The 19463-nt window shown below is 38.1% G+C and overlaps 1 protein-coding gene across 1 annotated transcript in view; it reads left to right on the forward strand.

Moving 5' to 3' along the window:
• LOC149142466 (uncharacterized) overlaps positions 1-9881 on the forward strand; it is a 28485-nt gene extending 18604 nt beyond the window's left edge. Inside the window, exon 5 of the mRNA XM_089447263.1 lies at positions 9649-9881. Within this exon, the coding sequence (XP_089303389.1) occupies positions 9649-9748 (100 nt within the window). The 3' untranslated portion in view covers positions 9749-9881. The remainder of the gene's footprint in view (positions 1-9648) is intronic.
• Positions 9882-19463: the final 9582 nt, after the last annotated feature.

Below are 19463 nucleotides of genomic sequence, written 5' to 3' on the forward strand. Positions count from 1 at the left end.
TCCAAAAAGCTTTTACGAAACAAAATACACATTTTGTTAAACTGTTGTTGGTTGCTGATAGAAGTTAGATATTGATTGCTAGGTTATATTCCATGTTGGTTCTATCATCAAAGGAGTAGTTGACAACAGTAGTACATCAAAGCAAAACTGTTCTTTCTGTAAACAATGGAAAATGCTGCGAAGACTTGTTATGTATCCTGACTGTTTGATTAAAGAGGCCATATTATGATCACTGTCAAAATTTTCCATTGCTTACATCGGCCACTCTTGGTCAATAACTTAATATTGTATCCCCTACAATCTTGCAATCTGTGAGAGATGAGAAATTGTTCTTGTGTCCATCAGAATGTCACATTACATTCCAATTTTTTGTTTTTGTTTTTTGGTTTAATTTTTCCATTTTTTTTTCTATTTTATTCTTCTGGGTTTGATGCATAAAGGCGGCCCAACAATGATAAATTTAGAGTCATGTGAAGGTGTTCATTTCCATGTCTTTAATAAGTACTCTGATTGTGCATCTGTGATAGCAGTCGATCTGTTTTTCAAGTCGAAAAATCTTTCAAAGTAGCAATTGATATCTAGTACCTAATAATTATAGACATTGTTATGATTTCTAACCCCTGGTGTCAATGCAGTTCCTGATTCCATAAATTTTCACATTGAAGGGGTGGACGATAATATTTTTTCTCCAGTATTCTGCAATTGAATTGTGAACTACCCAAGTCAGTTCCTGGGCAGGGTCTTGCACCTGGACTGTGAAGCACCTGATATTTGGGTACCTATTTAGCAGGGTTATTCTAAGGCAAATTTGAAACCTCTTTGACTCTGTGTTGCATGGGTACCCGCACCCGGGGGTGGGGTTCTCGAACCCGTCCCGGGTTCCCGCACCCAAGTACCGGATTCGGGTACGGGTTCTTCCGAGACGAACCCAGAAGAACCGGGTTCTTCAAAAAAAAAATTTGGGTTCTTTTCCTTTAACGGGTTCTTGGGTTCTTCGGGTGCTTGGGTTCTTGGGTTCTTCGGGTTCTTCGGGTTGGTTCTTTGGGTTCTTCATAAAAAAACTACATTAAAAATTTAATTTTCAAATAATTTTTTTTTATTGAAATTTAAAAAATAACTTATAACAAAGGTAAAACTTATAACAAAACCTAAAAAACCCTAAATCAATTCTTGTAAATTAATTTGGAATGAAACATTCTTCCATGGTCCTTACCATCAAAACCTGTGTTGCATGGGTACCCGCACCCGGTTTTTTAAGTTTTTTACAAGTCTTGTTTTTTAAGAATTCTTGTAAATCAATTTGGAATGAAACATTCATTCCCGAGCCAAATAACCATCAAATTATAAACTGTAAATGCACACATACAGGTTCAGACATTTTCGGTCAAATAGAAAGTAGGATTGAGACCAGCCATAAGCTGTAATCAGCTGATGATGTTAAATGGCGAAGGGCTATTTTGGACAATGGCTAAATTAAGTATCAAAATCTGCCAATTTCTCACAGCATTCTGATAACATCATGTTAAGATTAAAACTAGGAAAATATGCCTAAATCATATATGGTCTCTACAGACTTGTACACCAAGTAATCTCTAAAAACTGCGAAGATGTTTTATGTTTAGATAATTAATATTCAGGCAGAGCTTCGCACTCAAAGACAAACTATCCCTCAAGCCATCAGATGGCTGCTGTGCATTTTATTGGGAAACAAAGACTGATAAGCGTGTTTTGTGGAAGGGTAAGGCTGCCACTGTTTTTGGGATTGCTTTACCACAGAGCACACCATGCATGGGGCAGGTGGATGATTAGACATCAAGAAAATTCTAGAGCACTATCAGGTTGAGAAGAATCTCCTATGAAAAAATTGTGTTTTTATATGGGAGAGACTAAACATTCAAAGCAAAGTTACAAGCTCAAGCTCCAGCCAGAATGAGCAATTTCAATAAGGAGATAAGCTGTCTTGAAATTAGAGCAGGAGGCAGAAATGCTAACACTCCTTGGCTGTGTAGGAGGAAGGGTCTGTACGACCACAGCCTGATTCATTGATAGGCATCCTTGCAAATGAACCTAAGCTGCATAGTTATTTTAAACCCTGTGTGTGACAAAATCTGTCCCAAGTTTCACCAAAATAGCTGAGTCTAGCATTTATCCTAGTATGTATTTTGAATTTTCAGTTTTAGTAATAGCCTTGAGCTCTCTCACATAGCTGTCACAGTGTCATGGTTACACAAAAAAGATTCAAAAGAACAGTTTTTTGGTGATAAATTTTGAAATCTCAATGTCAATGTTGAATGTTCAATGATGTGCATGTTTAAATGATTATCATTAAAGTTTTCTTGTTTAAAGTTGAAAAAATATACAAATTCAAATTTCATATATATTATTAATTATAAATTTATAATTTATAAAATTTAATTATTAAAATTTAATATTATTATATTACCCGACGAACCCACGCACCCTGTTTCCAAAAATGCCGTACCCGTCCCCGTCCCCGCACCCACGTTTCCTGGCAACATAGTTTGACTTAAAGGGGTGAAAATGGCAGGTAATTTCACTGTCATTTGAAGGGTTGGTCCAAAACATTAATCAACTCGTCAAACCCTAGTTTGCTCAAAAACAAAAATTCAAATTCTTAAAAAACCCATGAAATACAAAAGCATATCAAGTATAAAAATCAAGCTCAAGCATTCATATTTCAAGAAAACCATGAAGGCAACTTTCTCAGAGGCAATTCAGTGGTATTTTCTGCCTTATACTGATATGTGCACAGTGAAACAACAAATGAAACACTCATGTGTGTGTGTAAGCACAAAATTGTTGTAGGTGGAGTGTTAGGCAAGATTTAAGGATATAAAGTACAAAAATACAATTATAATACATTGTTGACTAAGTCGACTGTGACTGAATCTCATAATTTCCAAATGGCTGAGAGGAAATTGTCCCTAATTTTGCTGATGGCACATCATTTCTAGTGAAGGACATAAAAGTCTACAGGAGCTAAGTGTGTTTGCTGGATTGATACATGTGGATGCTGGGAGAAGGTTCCAGGGAAAATTTTAAGAACCCTACCTAAATTTATAAATATAATAAATGGGCGAATCTCCATGGTATATAGGAAAAATGGAAGGCGATTTTATCAATAATATAATATGTATATATAATTTTTTGGCGAATCTCTCACCAGGCATGGCGAATATTTTACTCAATTATAAAATCTTGTAAGATCTTGGCGAGTCTTTCACTAAATAATAAAACTTTGTAAAGTCCTAGTGAATCTTAGCATAGGCTACATGCTGGTTTAATTCCTCCATTTAAATAGGCTACATTCCAGGTGAATACCATGGGTCAATACCATGTGCCATTTTGGTGAATACCATGGGTCAATACCATGTGCCATTTTTGTTTTTATTAATTCTAATATTAGGGTTAATAATGGTTTTTTTCATGGTATTAATAACAATCTAGTCCATGGTATTTGTCCTATAGTATTTTGGCCATAGGTTTCACCTAAATATAACCCATTTTTTGAGTGTTCGTAAATATAAGGTGACTTATGGAGTAAATATAAAAAAATGTTTTATTTGTTTACCATACCTCTTGTTTATTTATATTTTTATTAATTTACCATACCTCTTTTACAAATATGGTATTTGACCCATAGGATTCACTTAAATAAAACCTCTTTCTTGAGCCTTCATAAATAGAACGAGGGTTATGGACTAAATATAAAAAGAGGTTTTATTTATTTACGATACGTCTAGTTTATTTATATTTTTATTTATTTACCATACCTTTTGAGTAAGTATAAAAAGACGTTTTATTTATTTACCATACCTCCACTTATATTTTTATTTGTTTACACCCTTACATGTATATAAGGTGACTTATGGAGTAAATATAAAAAACGTTTTATTTATTTACCATACCTCCACTTTACTTATATTTTTATTTGTTTACACCCTTACATGTATATAAGATGACTTATGGAGTAAATATAAAAAATGTTTTATTTATTTACCATACCTTTCATTTACTTATATTTTTATTAATTTACCATACCTCTTTTATAAATATGGTATTTGGCCCATAGGATTCACTTAAATAAAACCTATTCTTGAAAATGGGCGAATGGATTCACTTAAATAAAACCTATTTTTGAAAATGGGCGAATGGAAGGTTGTAAGTCCTAATTTCAAGGGCTAAATTTACCTTTTTTACCCTCTCCCTTAAAATAAGGTGGGCTATTTGAGGTGATTTGTAAAAATGTACTATGATACAAAATATTCGCCCACTAAAAATTTAAAACCCCTTAATTTCGCCAAAGGGCGAACATTCGCCCCTAAAATTATCCTTGGAAGGTTCAAATAGGATCTTCTGAATTGAGAGTGTGCGCACTAGGGGCAAAACATGTTGTTCAGATATAGAGCTTGTAAGAAGAAAAACTTTAAATATCCGCCCAACTGAAGAACCAAGTTGATAGTGGGTTTTTGAAGAACTCGGATGTCAGTGGTCCACTTAAGCACTTTTCCAGAAGATATAACTTCATTATGCTTGGGCTGAGAAGATACGGCTTCAATATCCTTGGGTTGAGGTGAACGACAAGCATGGTTTTTCTTAGATGTTGGAACGATGTAACTCAATCTGTGTTGTGAATCTGTGATAGAGGTGAGTGAAGCCTTTCTGAATCAGGATTTGAATTTCTGGGCACCTCCCTGCTACAATATGAGCTTTTTGCTATGCTGCTGCAGGGTGGAAGTGGGGAGCACAGGAGTAGATTAAAAAGTTCTAAAATTTTGTTGGTTAATTGCTTGACAATTATGCCTCCAGATGGCAAGGAATTAGTAGAATGATGTAAGTTTGTAGACTTTACCATCTTTGTGCAATTGATGGGTCTTATGGAAGCCATGATATATTTCCTTGTGAATGTATTGGTAGGGAATGTGAAGTATTGTGTCTCAACAATCTGAATGTGTAACATCATAGTCAATTGTATCAATGAAGTGTTCAATCACAAAAGTGAAAAATTATTTTTGGGCGATAAGTGTTGGTGGACCTTCTTCCTTGACCTATCAAATATGACATGGTTTCAAGATCCGGATTGGATTATTATATTATTTGTCATCTATCTCAATGCTTTCAGAGTAGAAAAAAATGGAGGAATCAAGCTGTAGGGTCATTTTAGCAGCAGGTCACAGTTTGGAAGATTAGGGTTTGAAACCTTTCAAAGCAATTTTGAGGCATGAAACGACATTTTTTGGAGTCAAAAATTTCTTAGTTTTAGCGGAGACCTTGTGACGTTGGTCTACACATAGAGACATTCCAGCGATACAAGAATCACATCAATTGGAGCACATATGCAAAAGCTATACCTTCTGCAATTTGAACTATCATGTTGACCACCATGGTATGAGAAGATGCCATGTTGGCCCCCATTACTCATGCATCTGGGGCTAGTCATGTGTGGACTTTCAAGAAGGTTCTAGAAGGTCGAAACCGTAACTCTAATTAAGTGTCGAGGAAGTCAAAACGTTACCTCTAGATGACTATTGGACAATGTTACATATATGCTATGCCATTTTATTTGTTCCATAATTGAACAAAACAACTAGGAGTGGTAAGTTAGAGAGCATAATAGAGGTAGATAAGATTAGAGTAGTCTAAGGAGGCGACATTTGTGAAAATTTCTAAATAGAAATCCTACTGCAGTAATAAATATTATTTCTTCTACTTATTATTTCAGAAATAAGTTGTCCACAATGTTTTTAGTATTTACAAAAAATATCGAATTATATTCTATTGCAGCCTTCACAATTAAAATATCGCAGAAAGTAAATGTAAGGAAGAATATTGGCACAAATACAATCACAATGACAGTTATTTTTGGATGATCGTCCCCGGAAAAACCCAATGTGGGAAAACCGTTGCAGTAGATGAGGGTTTCTTTATTATTCTTTAGCAAATTCTCATGTACAAATTACAACCAACAAAACAGGAGTGGGAAATTTTACAGACGCTTCTTGACAAATTTCTAATCCAGGTGAAGTACTCCTCTTCCTTGGAATCCTTCTGCATCCCTCTGCGTCAAACTTCTCACACTAGCCCAATGTCTCGCTGCCCATGCAGGCTCTGCGACAATCTACCTCTGCGTTGCCTCTTTCTACATCACCCTGTTCCTGCGTCTTGCTTCCTTGCACTGTTGAAAGATGCTGATGCCCTCTCTTCCTTTCTCACCTGCAACTCTCCCTTTGATTCGATTCTCTCTTGTCGAACTTCGACCAGTGAGAAAATCGATCTTACTAGGGTAACTGAGTATCTGCCTCTGGTGTGTTCTCCAAGTGCCCATCAAGCTTCCTCTTATAATCCTCTCGTTGATCAATCAACGACCCAAATTAGATTCTAATCAATGGCTAGGATCATATTGACTTGATCTCTGCCTTCTTCTAGAAGTTTCACCCACAGTTTAGATTAATACCCATTAATTATTTTAATTTCCTAAGTTTAGACTTAGGGTCCCATTAAAAATAATTAATTATTTTAATAAAATTGTCTCTAGGTGGAATTTCCCAAAACGATCTGGGTATTGGAGAATGCATGTGTCTAAGCCTCCCTGCAAATTTTGAGACTTAGAGCACATCCGATGCTACCAGAAATCAACACTCCCTCTTAGCGAGGAATGTGCTTTAGCAATGCAACCTGTTGAAGCATCACTCTGTTCTGTAACATCTCCCTCTACGCTGTTGATGTCTGTCATGTTGTCCACCAACCTTTGTGCAAATGCTGCATCTGTATCGCTGCTGACCTGCCACTGTCAACACTGCATCCATACTGCAACTCCCTTTGAATTTTTGCATCTGTGCTGCTGTTGGCATTGCCACTGCCAACTATCCCTACACTGCAAACTACTGCTGCTACTGAAATGAATTTTCTACCATAACCATATGCTCTTTGAACTGAGTGAACTTAGCTCTTCCGAGAGCCTTTGTGAGTATATCAGCTACCTTCTCTCCTGTGGGAACATACTGTAGCTGTATTGCCCCACGTTGAACACAGTCTCTGATAAAGTGACATCGAATATCTATGTGTTTTGATCGATCATGAAACACTGGATTCTCAGAGAGTTTGATACAACTCTAATTATCACAGTAAACCCTGGCCGCCTCCATCCTTTTTCTGAACAAGCTCACGAGCAATCTTCTGAGCCATATAGCTTCACACATAGCTGTGCTGGCTGCCATATATTCTGCTTCTGTTGAGCTTAGAGCTACTGATTTCTGCTTCCTACTGCACTAAGATATCATCTGTGATCCAACACTGAAGAAGTACCCCGGGGTACTTTTTTGGTGTACCGAAGTACCTGCCCAATCTCCATTTGTGAACCCATTCAATCTGACGTCCTCCCCTTGAGAGTATTTCAACCCATATCCGACTGTTTCGCGCACATACCTAAGAATGTGCCTAGTTGCTGCCCAATGCACCCTTTTCGGTTCTACCGTGAATTGACTAAGAGTGTTGATAGCAAAGCACATGTTCGACCTAGTGTTGACCAGATACATGATTAACCCAATGAGTTGCCTGTACAAGGTGGGGTCTACTTCCTTGTCTACTGATGCATCTATTTTCTTCCAGTTGGTGATCATGGGAGTAGCCACGGGTCGACAATCCTGCATTCCAGAATCTCTTCAGAATTTTTGTAGCATGTCTTGTCCAAGGAAAATCTCCCCATTCTTCTGCCAAACTTTCAACCCTAGAAATTAATGCATCAACCCCATGTCCTTCATATCGAATTCAACTTCAAGATTCTTCTTGCAATCCTGTATGAGCCTGGATAGTGGATAACCCAGTTAGGAACAGGGCATCTATATATAATACTAGGATAAGTGGCTCATTCTCTACCATCAAATAGTAGATATTGGGATCAACATCACTCTTGACAAATCCCAACTGTTGCAAGTAACTATCAATCCGACCATACCATGCTTTGGGTGCCTGCTTGAGCCCATACAGGGCTTTCTTTAATCTGCAAACATGAGTTCTCTTCTCATGAGTTTCGAAGCCTTCGGGCTGTTCTATATACACCTCCTCTTCTATCACTCCGTTCAAGAATGCTGTCTTGACATCCATCTGGTAAATCTCCCATCCCATTTGAGCTGCTAGGGATATAACGGATCTGATAGAGGTGTATCGTGCAACTAGGGCGAAGGTCTCTTCATAGTCTATTCCTTCTTTCTGAGCATACCCCTTTGCCACAAACAAAACCTAAGGGAGAGGTGAAGACACAGTGTGGAGGAAGGTTTTTTTTTCTAGAGAGAGAGGTTTGACTAGACTAAAGAGAAGTGAGGAAAAGTGTACTAGGGAATTTTGGGAAAAATTTAGGGAGGATGAATTTACGAAAGAGGAATGCTGAGTTGTTGAAGGGGAGGGCTGAATTGTGGATGCCAAAATATCCATAGAGGCTTTTTCTCAAGTGCACAGGGGTTGTATGAGGTGAGAAGAAGGGGGGCCGATTTGCTGGTGAGACAAGTATAATTCTTCAGGGCCAAGTTTCTTCAAGAGGGTCGATTTCCTAGAGGCTGATTTTCCTAGTGGGGTTGAGTTTCCAGGTTCCCAACAATATATATTTTTCTATGTATTCTCTGTGGGTGTAACCCAAAATTTTCCAGAGTTTAATAATATGAAGAAAGATTGTGTTGGGTACAAATTTCCTGTTGTGTGATTGGCCTTTCCATTTTTTTGCTGCATTTTATATTTTGAGTTAATATACCAGTGTTTTTATTTTATCAACAATTTTAGAAATATTTGAGATAAATATTTTCTGGGTTTTAATAAATTTTTGAAGTAAAGTAAATTAGATCTGGTATAAAAGAATTTAACATTAATATATAATGCTTGTGATGTGGCTTTCTACTTATCCAAATGTCCCACATATTCTATCTTGTGACATTGGTTTTTCATCTTTTAAGCAACGTTTGGAACTTAAAATAGTTTTTCTTACTTGGATGGAAGAAGTATGTTTGCTTTCATCCTTAATTTTATTAAGTTGTTAGGAGTTGCTGTCGTCTTACAAGTATTTGCTTGTTTAGATTATAGGAGTTCATACTAATTATCCGATAGATATGTAGTGGAGTTGTGTTGTAAGGATTTGCAAAGTAACTTAGTTGGAATTAAGCCAAGACTTTTGGGCTTTCTTTGATGTAATCAATGCTACATAGTACATTGAAAACCATTTGTAGCTAGTAAGTTTGTAGGTTATATTTATTTGTCGAAGCACAAAGATCATGGTAATCTTAATAACAAATTTGATTAGTAATTGGTATGCTTTTAAATTCATCCTTTTCACATTATTAATAATAATTAATATGACTTTTCCACCTTACAAGTATTAAAGCAAATGGTTAGTAAACAATAATCTCCTTAAAACACATTTTACAAAATGTAGGCACATCATTATGTATCTCAGAAAATGTAGGCACATCATTATGAATCTCTCTAGTCATGATGTGATTACATTAAACTTAGAAGTCACATCTTCATTCAATTTTGAAGCAACTACCTTGCTAAAAAGCTCTTTAAGTTGGATAAGGATCACTGTCTTGTGACAAGTAATACTAAAGGCATTCTCTTTACAATGATTTTGCATGCTTCCAGGTGTTACACAGTGGCATTTCTTGAAGATCGAAAGTATTCATCCATGGCACCATTTGGTGGGGTTGCTTTCATTGCTGCATGGGCAAGCCTCTTGTTCTAAACTACTTTTACTATTTCTTGTATATTTGTTCAACTTAGCCATGAATTAAATAAATTTGAGGTCATGCAAATTTGTGTTATATTGAAGTTTATTATTGTTTTAAAAATAATGAAAAAGTTGAATTCTTCGTTAAGCTTTTAAAGTTTTGATAAGCATTCTAATGGGGTTATAGTTCTTCTCTCTTTTTGCAATGTTCCCATTTGTTCTCTTGGATTCACAGTATATAATAATTTTGGTCTTGTAATCATCAATTAAAATTTAAACACAAACTTGAGGCAGTTAATTGCAGAAGTTTTTGTATAGTTAATCATTGTTCATTAGGATATCATAGAAGGTTGAACTTAATCGAATCCCTATTTCAAGTGAGTAAACAAATAAGATTATGAAAAAGAAACATACTTTCACAAAAATAGACATACATAGAGGTTTTCTATTGAGACTTGATTGGTATGTCTCGTTAAGCTTTCTGACTTGGGATTAGGATGGTTGTTGGCTTTGAATGTGGCTTATATTAATATCTTTTTAATTTTTTTAATTAATGCAAACATCAACAAAAATTGCTATATAGATAGTCATGCTTGTTAAATAAAAATAAGTTGTCCCCTTTTCCTTTTTCTACATGGTTCCTTCTTTTACAATATGGCTCCATCTCATTAATTAATCCACAATGTTTTTTGAGATTTTAATGTTAATGTTTTCAACTATATATTTAGTTTCAAATATTATTGTAGAAATTTTAATAATTGAACAATTAATGTAACTTTTGAAATTTCGCCTCAATTTTGAGGTTTCCTAGATCCATTTTTTGTAAAATTTTCTGCCGTAGTGCTGAATTTGAAATATTAAATATTTCACTTTTGTTTGACTCATTCACCAGGTAACCTAAGAAAATAAAGACTGAACATGTGTAGTTCAATGCAGACAAGTTACAACCATTGGGGCATGTTACAACAAAATCTCACACTTCTTGAGATAAATTCCAAAAACTCAAGTGCGAGACTCATTGCACCTTATAGGGGGCCATTGTCACCTCACCAACCCTCTTTTCGCTTCTGGCCAACTCTCCTCTAGCATACAGGGGTTCTCCCTATAGATCATAGAGTTCAAATGGCTTGGTCAAGACAAGTCGAACTCTCCAATTCTTCTACTTCACACTCCACCAATCAAATCATCTGATCAATTAGGGTTTGGGTGGAAGATAGGATTGCCATGTTTCTTTAGGGCGATTGGGGTTAGAGTTCAAAGGGAAAATCCCCAAACATCATAACTACAAGATTTCCTAGGAGAGTGGAACCCTAGAAAAATGTTTTATTATGATTTAGAAAAAAAGGTATAAAGTGATGGAGAATGAAGGATCAATGTTTTAGCTTATCAATGGATTTCTGGGATTTCGAGTCAGACAAGGAGTAAGTCTATGGAAGAGGACTGATGGAAGGGATTTATGAGAGAGAAAAAAGGCTACAATGAGGTTTCCCTATCTCACAAACTCTAGTGACTTTAAACCAAACTGGAAAGAAAGAACAAGGAAGCTATGCTAAGGTCCCTTGATGGAAACTCGATGATAATCTTGAAAAGGAGATGTTAGAGCCATAAAACTTTAAAAGATTCAACACATTTGGGTGAAAATTTTAGTTAAACCCGCATTATTCAACAAATACAAGATGGAAGAGGATACTTACAATAAAGTTTCACAAAATCACCATTTATCATCAAAGAGAAAAATCCATCTAATCACAATACCCTCTTCAAGACAATTTGCTTAACTTGAAATATCCATAGCCAATTTTACAAGGGAAAGTCACAGAAAATTTCAGACTAGCTATGGGATTTCTCTCCCAAAATTCCATGAGAAAATGAGGTGATATTAGAGAACTTCAACTCATTACTAAAATAAAATAATATTTGCTAAGCTAAAGCCTAAGGAGGGGCAAAAAGCCCTCTCTACAAGTTAATTAATCTAAATTAATATAAAATGGGGCTTCTAATACCAAATGTACAAAAATTAGGGGCTCAAGCCCTCAAAAGATGACCCTTGTCCACAAATGAAAGGAAAAGGAGGGTGTTGGTGTAGCGTCCAAAGGCCCTTCAATGTGCAAGAAACCTTTCGTTATTCTTTGAAACTGCCATGTAAACACTCCAATGTGGGTGCACGACCCCTAAATTCTTCTGCAAAGGTGGTCAAGATCCTCAAAACACATGTCCTGTCACATCTTCCCATATGGACACTCCTTTCAGCTAATCAAAGAAGGGACAGTCCAGGACCACTCCGAAGTATAACACCAACTCCAAAGGGCCCAAGGCGTCCTTTTCCTCTTCAAAGCGCACTGAGATATCCCTCAAATGGGTGTTTATGTCCAGGACAAAGTGGGGTGGGGAGCTTCTTCATTTCATACCAAAACTTATGTTTTATCAGAAGTCAGCTCAATACTCATACAAGTCGGCTCGGATTCATTTTTACTTCATATTTCAGGTTGGCTCCACTTAATCCAAAATGACTTAATTTATTGAAACGGGTCAGTTCAGGCATATTTTATTCCAGCGCCCAAATGACTATATGTACACCTCATCAAGGCCTAATCTTATTACTTTTTAGTGCGCTTTGATTGTGGTCTGAGCACTATGGCTACTACAGGAGTGTAGACAGCTTGACCATCTGCAACAGGAGCCCCATTCTTCTGCTGCTGCTCAAATCTGTCATAATGACTATCAAATGATGAACCTGGTCACAATTCAGCTGAGTCAAATTTGGATGGATACAGAGTTATGGCTGTATTAATCACAAATGACACCCATTAATTCTGCAACAACTTCTGTCATAGCAATGTCTGAGGTTGGTTTGTTGGCAGATGTATCTTGCAACATAAGTTCCTCAGCCCTTGGTTCACATCTGTAGAGGCTGGAAAGTTCTTTAGCACAATCGTAAGGCTTAACCCCATGTCACATGGTCTGCTAACTTTCTAGGTGCATGGGGAGTGGTCCTTAAAAATTAAAAATAAAATTGATGAGCCATCAAATGTGACCTCGGAACCCTTTTCTCTAATAGCCAGTGTTCCAAAGGTATGGCCTTCTCCCTTCTGGCTTAGTAATTCATCGATGAATCATGAGAGTGAATAAAGGAGCCAGATCTACAGATATCTGGACTGTTTCAGATCAAAGGTGCTGGTCAATGGCATATTGGACCTGATTCTGAAATATACAAGGTTTATTTCTGTGATACCAACATTGTTTGGAAATGATTCCTAGATGGTTCTCCTTATCTCATACACCGAGTGTGAATCACGAAATCTCTCCACTGTATTTTTTTCTTCATCAGGGTGTACAAAACGCAGCCATGTTGCATCACACAAGAACATGCCAAGAGAACTCTAGCACTAGTCTCCAAATCTACATGTCCATCTTAGGGTTTGAGTTCTGGAACCTCATGTCTTCAACTCTTGCATCAACACAAGCACTAAGACCTCCATGTAACATCAAGAATACAATAACCATTGAGTCTTCTTCCAAGCAAAGCATCTCATCAAGTTCAAGATTCATCAAGCTAAGCTCTCCATGATCTTGCGTTAGCCTCCATGCATTACACAAGGACAATGATACAAAATCATCCAAGGCATTAGTTGTTCTCTTCATGTCCTTTACTAGGGTTAGAACCCTAGCACCACAAGAACCTAAATCATCATTACCTCCATTGTCATTTTCTTCTCTAGGATTTACTTGTATAGTGCAAATCCTAGCATTTCACAAGAGCAATTTTTCTAAGAAAATCCAAGATCTCTCTCTCTTAGGGTTTACTCACTAACCTTAACAACTCGCTCCCTATAAGATGTCTCGAAGACAATACAATACAAAGGTATAATACTGTATAATGATGATAATGGTCACATGAGCTCTCTCCATTTTGTGTATAGATTAAGTGAGAGACTAACCTAAAACAAGGACTTATGGCCATACTAGTTGAGCCGAGAGGTTCATTCTACAACCCAATATGATGTGTAAGGATGTCTGTTTGTCATCAAAGTTGAAATTTTCTTCATATCTGCCAAAATAAAAATTTTAAAAAATCTAAAAATTAAAAAATTAAATAACTATACAAAACATTGAAATAATGTCGACTCATGAAAAAATTTGCACTTGAAGAAATTGGATCCCTCTTGGCTCATATTAGATCTGTATTTAAGATGGATCTATGCTGGTAACCAACACAACAATCCCACATGGAGCACCTTACAATAGAAGGATGTACAAGTGTCATACTGTGGTTTATCCAACCTCTATGATGAAATACGCTTTAAGCTTGATTCTCCTAGGGCTCAATGCCCCTCTTGAAGCATGGTGTTCTCTTTGATAAGATGTTAGTCTTACACCATGTCTGGGGTTACTTCACGAGATGTGGTGTCAATGGTATATGGATTGATTTGTGGAGTTGTATGTTGGAGGTGGCTTACTTAATGGTTGTTAGACCTTATATGGATGTTTGTTTGACATTCTTTGTTGGTATGTTGGAGATCTTTAGACATCGTGGTGACATTCTATATGTTGACCACATGGAGGAGGTTGCTTGCTTGGAGAATGCCTCGTAGTGGAAGTGGAACATTTAGCGTTCTGGAGGAGGGCATTGAGTTGTAGACAACATTGGGTTGCTTGGATATTTGCATGGAGCCTCGAAGTTGACTTGGGAACATTTGTGTTGTGATAATTGTCATGTAGGTGGAGTAGGCTCGGAGGAGCACATGGCTTGAAGAGGTGTTAGAGCATTGGATCCTATAGAGGAGCATTGGAGCTTGAATGAAGGGTGTCCTTGTCTTGGAGCCTTGCTTGTGGATTGTAATCACTTTTTAGCTTGACATGTGTCATTTCTAGAGGGAATGCTTCACATGTGTGGACCTACTTGTTTCCTGTAGGTTGTTTGTAGTGGATTAGGTCCACTTATTATTGAGGACCTCCCTTCATTGCTCATATAAACAAAGGAAGGAGAGTCATTTTCAAAATTCATGCTTGGAGAGCTTACATTTTATATATCACGGGTTTAGAGAGGTAGGAGGATGAGCACTAATCTCTCTCTCAGTCGCTTGTTCATTCTTCTTTGTACATTATCTACCTTGTCTTGAGGTGCTAGGGTTAGTGTTAGGGTTTATAGTTTTTTTTATTTTTTTTGGAAGTTAGGGACTTTGAATTACGTCAAATGAGGATTACATATACCAATTTTTTTTTGCTATTGGTTTGCCGAAAGGGAAACTAGACCAATAACATAAGTTTAGAGTCTTGAGTTTGCTAAGACCTCATCTAACTAGAGCATCTTGTAAATATAGACTTATAAAAATTGGCTGGGTGTGCCAGACCTTGACATACATCGACATGAGAAGACAAAAAAGACTACTAGCACTGCAAGCAAAAATCCAATGAGTCATAACAACTATTGGGCAAAATTTCCAGGCATCCGCGCTGGCTGGTCACTATCCTTATCTGAGGAGAAGGAGATGTTGGCTGATCTCTTGGCTAGAATGGTCAGCTTGTGGTCTATACTGTCAATTTTTTCCTCCAACTCTACCAATTTGATAGAATTCTCTTGTTGAGTCCTCCTATACCTCCCTATGCTGCCTGCAATATTCAAATGATGTTTAACCTTGTCTTGGCTTTGTGCCATGATCGATGAAGTGACGGGAGCACATGCAATGCGACAAGTATAGTGAGAGATGCAGCCCCCTTTCGTATGAGCTGGCATAATATCAAAGCGGTGGGGGGGGGGGGGCGCATCCTCCTGGGCACCCTCCTTGTGGGGGGAGTTAGGGTTTCATAGTTAAGGAAACATTGGAGTTAGGGTTTGAAGGATAAATCCCTAAGTTGTACTTGTCGAGGAGGAATAGAAGAGATGTCTTGCATGAAGCCGAGGACTTCTTAGTGTTGACTCTAGTGTGTTGGAGTATCTTTGGTGGAGCTAGGGGTTTTCATGTTTTTCCCTAGCTAGGGTTTTGGAGAGCTTGAATGGTTGTACTAGCATAGCATAAGGTTAGATTATATACTTGAATTTCATCTCTTATATGTATATATGAAGTTTTTAGCTGTCAAAATTGTTTTATGGCAAATTTGATTTTGAGTTTTCATTGTCTTCATGGTTTGGTAATTTCCAACAACCATATGTCTCTCTGATTTGACATAAGTTAAGAGTGAAATCATTAAAGGTTTAATATTGACATTGAAGACAATAGGACAAAAATTGCTGCTATGATTATTGCTGTCATAAAGTGATTTTTGGATCTTGCTTATGCATGATAAGATTGCTGAAATTTGTTGGCATCACGTTGGCATAAGTTTGGTATCTTTTCTCTTGAATTGCCTAGTGGTTTGGTGTTGATTAGAAGTGAAATATTGTTTTCTGCTTGCCATGGTTTTATTATATTTCATGTTGACCCTCAAGCTGAAAATTCATAGGGATTAGATTCAACTTACCTATAGTACAAAGGTAAAATTTCTGAAGTTGCATTAATTGTCCTAAAACCAAAACTTACATATTCAACTGTTCTCATGGAAGGCACTCTAAATGTTTGTGCCACATGTCCTCTCATGTGCTCAATGCTCCTCTTATGTGTGTCAATGTGATTACAATGCTCCAATGCTCTTGAATGTACTTAGGTTTACAACCAACCTCTATAAAATATGCTCCTAAACTTGAGCATCCTCAAGTCAAGTATCCAACCTCCAAGGTTTATATCACATTGTCCCAAGCTCCTAGGGCCAAGTGCTCTCATCCAAGTGCTCAATGCTCCTCCTTCTAGGTAGGTACCTCTCCTAGTGACGCTGTTTGCCCCAATGTGTTAGTCATCATGTTAGTAAGGATAACAACCTCTTAGGTAAGGGTTGCCATGCAACCGAGGTCAATCATCCACCCAAATTGAACCATCCATATGTTCATAAAACATTGGCAAGAGACTAATGTTAGGTGAAACAATTTTGGAGTAACCCGAAAATCTAACAATTGTCATGTTAATGCCAATTGTTTTTGAGCCTATCTATCACATACAAATGCCAAGTGGAGTATATAATAGAAAGTCACATTATAATCATGAAATCGCTATAACACTTGATACACCAAAAAAAAGGGTTAACTCCCTTTGGGAAACAATCCTTCTCTCCCACAAATGCCTAAATGAAAACCTTCAAAAGATTGTTAATTTTAGATATGTTCTATGCTTAGAGCAATTTATTTCAATTTTCAGAGTTAGCTCAATATCTACTCAAGATTAGCAATCACATCAGGATTAAAGTAAACTGCAGATAGAATATAAACATAAATCGTAGAAGACAAGCCAAGACAAGAGGACACAAGATGTGGCACTAGCCAATGACAAACCCCAATGTGGGGAAACCCTTGATCAATTCTTCTTATATGCTCTTCAATAGTTCAACAGAGAAAGAGAGAGAGAGAGAGGACATTTACAACAAAAGTCAACATTTTGACTTATCTAGGTAAGAGCATAGATCATCTCTAAGAAGATGATACATGAGATCAGTTGAAGACATGCTGCTTCAACTGATTCTCCAAGGTGACTCCTTCACCTATCATTGTGCTGCATCTCGTCATCATGCTGCACCTCACCGTGCTGCACCATGCTGCACCCATCATCACAATGTTGGACCTCATGACCATGCTGTACACATCATACTGTTGCACCTTATGTTGCACTGCTGTCCCATGTGCCATTGTTGCACCATGCTAGCCACTGCTGTCCTATGTTGCATACTGCTGTCCCACTATTAGTGACATAGCCATTCCATGTTAGCTTGCTGTCCCATTGTTTTTGTTGCTGTCCCATCATAGTATGCTGCTGTCCCATCATAGTATGTTGTTGTCCCATCAATGTCATTGCTGTCCCATCATAGTATGCTACTATCCCATCACTGTCATTGCTGTCCAATTGCTATTGCAGCACCATGTCTTGCTGCTGTCCCAATTGCTATTGCAGCACCATGTCTTGCTGCTGTCCCAATTATTAGCATTGCTGTCCTGGGCATGTTTGAGTCTTCAAACTCTCATGCTGTCCCTGTTTTCAGGGTCACCTACAGCCCACCTTTTCAGCCATATTAGGCCTACATCTAGGGCACCGTAGGTTAGCATTAGGGCTCCCTTTAGACTGCGTTAGGGCTGCCTTTAGACAATGTTTAGGACTGCCCTTTAGACTGCGTTTAGGGCTTCTCTTAGACTGCTTCTAGGGCTGCATTTTGGACAGCATTTAGGGCTGCTCTTAGACTGCGTCTAGGGCTTCCTTTTGGACAACGTTAGGGCCTCTCTTAGATCGCATCTAGGGCTGCCTTTTGGACAGTGTTAGGGCCTCTCTTAGCTGTGATAAGATTCCTCCAAGACTGTGGCTATGGCATGCTTTCTTGACAACGTTTTTGACTTCTTCTTTGACAGCGTCTAGGGCTAGGGCATCTCCTCTAGGGTAGCTCCCTTAGTCTTCTTTCCTCCAACGTCTAGGGCTTCCACTCCTAGATTTCCCTTCTACTAAAACCCAAGACAAGTGGAGATAAATCAAGATAGAAATGTGTGTGAGAAATGACTCTCAAGTCATCTCCTTTTATACTAAAACGTTGAGCACTTTTGGGGTTTATTTGGTTGCTGGCCGACCTTGACGAATTGTCTTATAACACAAATAAATTCATATCTCCATGAATACTTATCGGAATCGGATGATCTTTAGATCAATCCTACACCTCTCAATGAGAGGGATCCAAGAAAAATATCAGTTGCCATAAATAAGATGACCCACATGGAGTTTGTCCCTAGTTGCCAATTTAACACTCCCTCTCAACTAGGGAGAACTCCATCTGCTGATCCATTTGTCCGACTGTACTATCTTTGCCATCAGTGCCTTGCATTGCTCGGCTCTGCTCTGCTCTACTCTACTCCGCTCTACTGAACCATGAATAAGAAGAATTGGTCAAGGCTGTCTCATACCATTCTCTAGTGAGCCGAAGTCAGTTTCATATGAGGAGAGTGTGTCATACCACTCTTACTGACCCGAAGTCAGTTTCATTGATCCCAGATCAATATCACAAGAGAGTGTCTCAAACCACTCATACTAATCCCATATCAGTGTCATTGATCCCAGATCAATGGAGGTCATCCTAGCATAGGGAGTACTGTAGATACAACGATGCGTCCATTGATAGTACTACTATGGTCCCTAACCCCATTTCCCTACTCATTGGTCAGATGAGAGGTACTTCCCACGAGTCCCAGACTGCATTGGTAGGATGCCTCGACAGGAGAACTAATCATCCTGTCCACAGGAGAACGAATTATCCTGTTCATTGGTTGCCACAGGAGAACTAATCATCCTGCCCACAGGAGAACTAATCATCCTGGCTCAAAGTCGCCACAAGAGAATGAATCATCCCGACCCACAAGAGAACTAATCATCCTGTTCCATAGTTGCCACGGGAGAACTAATCATCCCGACCCACAGGAGAACTAATCATCCTATTCCATATTCGCCACAAGGTATCATAGGGAAAGGTTGAACCTGTCACCCTGTACATAGCGCACCACCAAGGGAGGGTGAGTCGCCTTGTGGTCGTATGTCGCTCCAGTAAGTACCCCAAGCCCCCCAGAGCTCCCAGAGCTCAGTGCATGCAACATGTAGGACCCTTATCGAAGGTCTCTCAACGTCTCCAAGTCGTTCGGGAAAATCACAGATTTGACCTTTCCCCTGGGTTTTGA

The sequence above is a fragment of the Pinus tabuliformis genome, chromosome X (assembly GCF_031772625.1).
Source record: "Pinus tabuliformis cultivar Carrire ecotype Pingquan chromosome X, CPIR1, whole genome shotgun sequence".
Classification (NCBI taxonomy): domain Eukaryota; kingdom Viridiplantae; phylum Streptophyta; class Pinopsida; order Pinales; family Pinaceae; genus Pinus; species Pinus tabuliformis.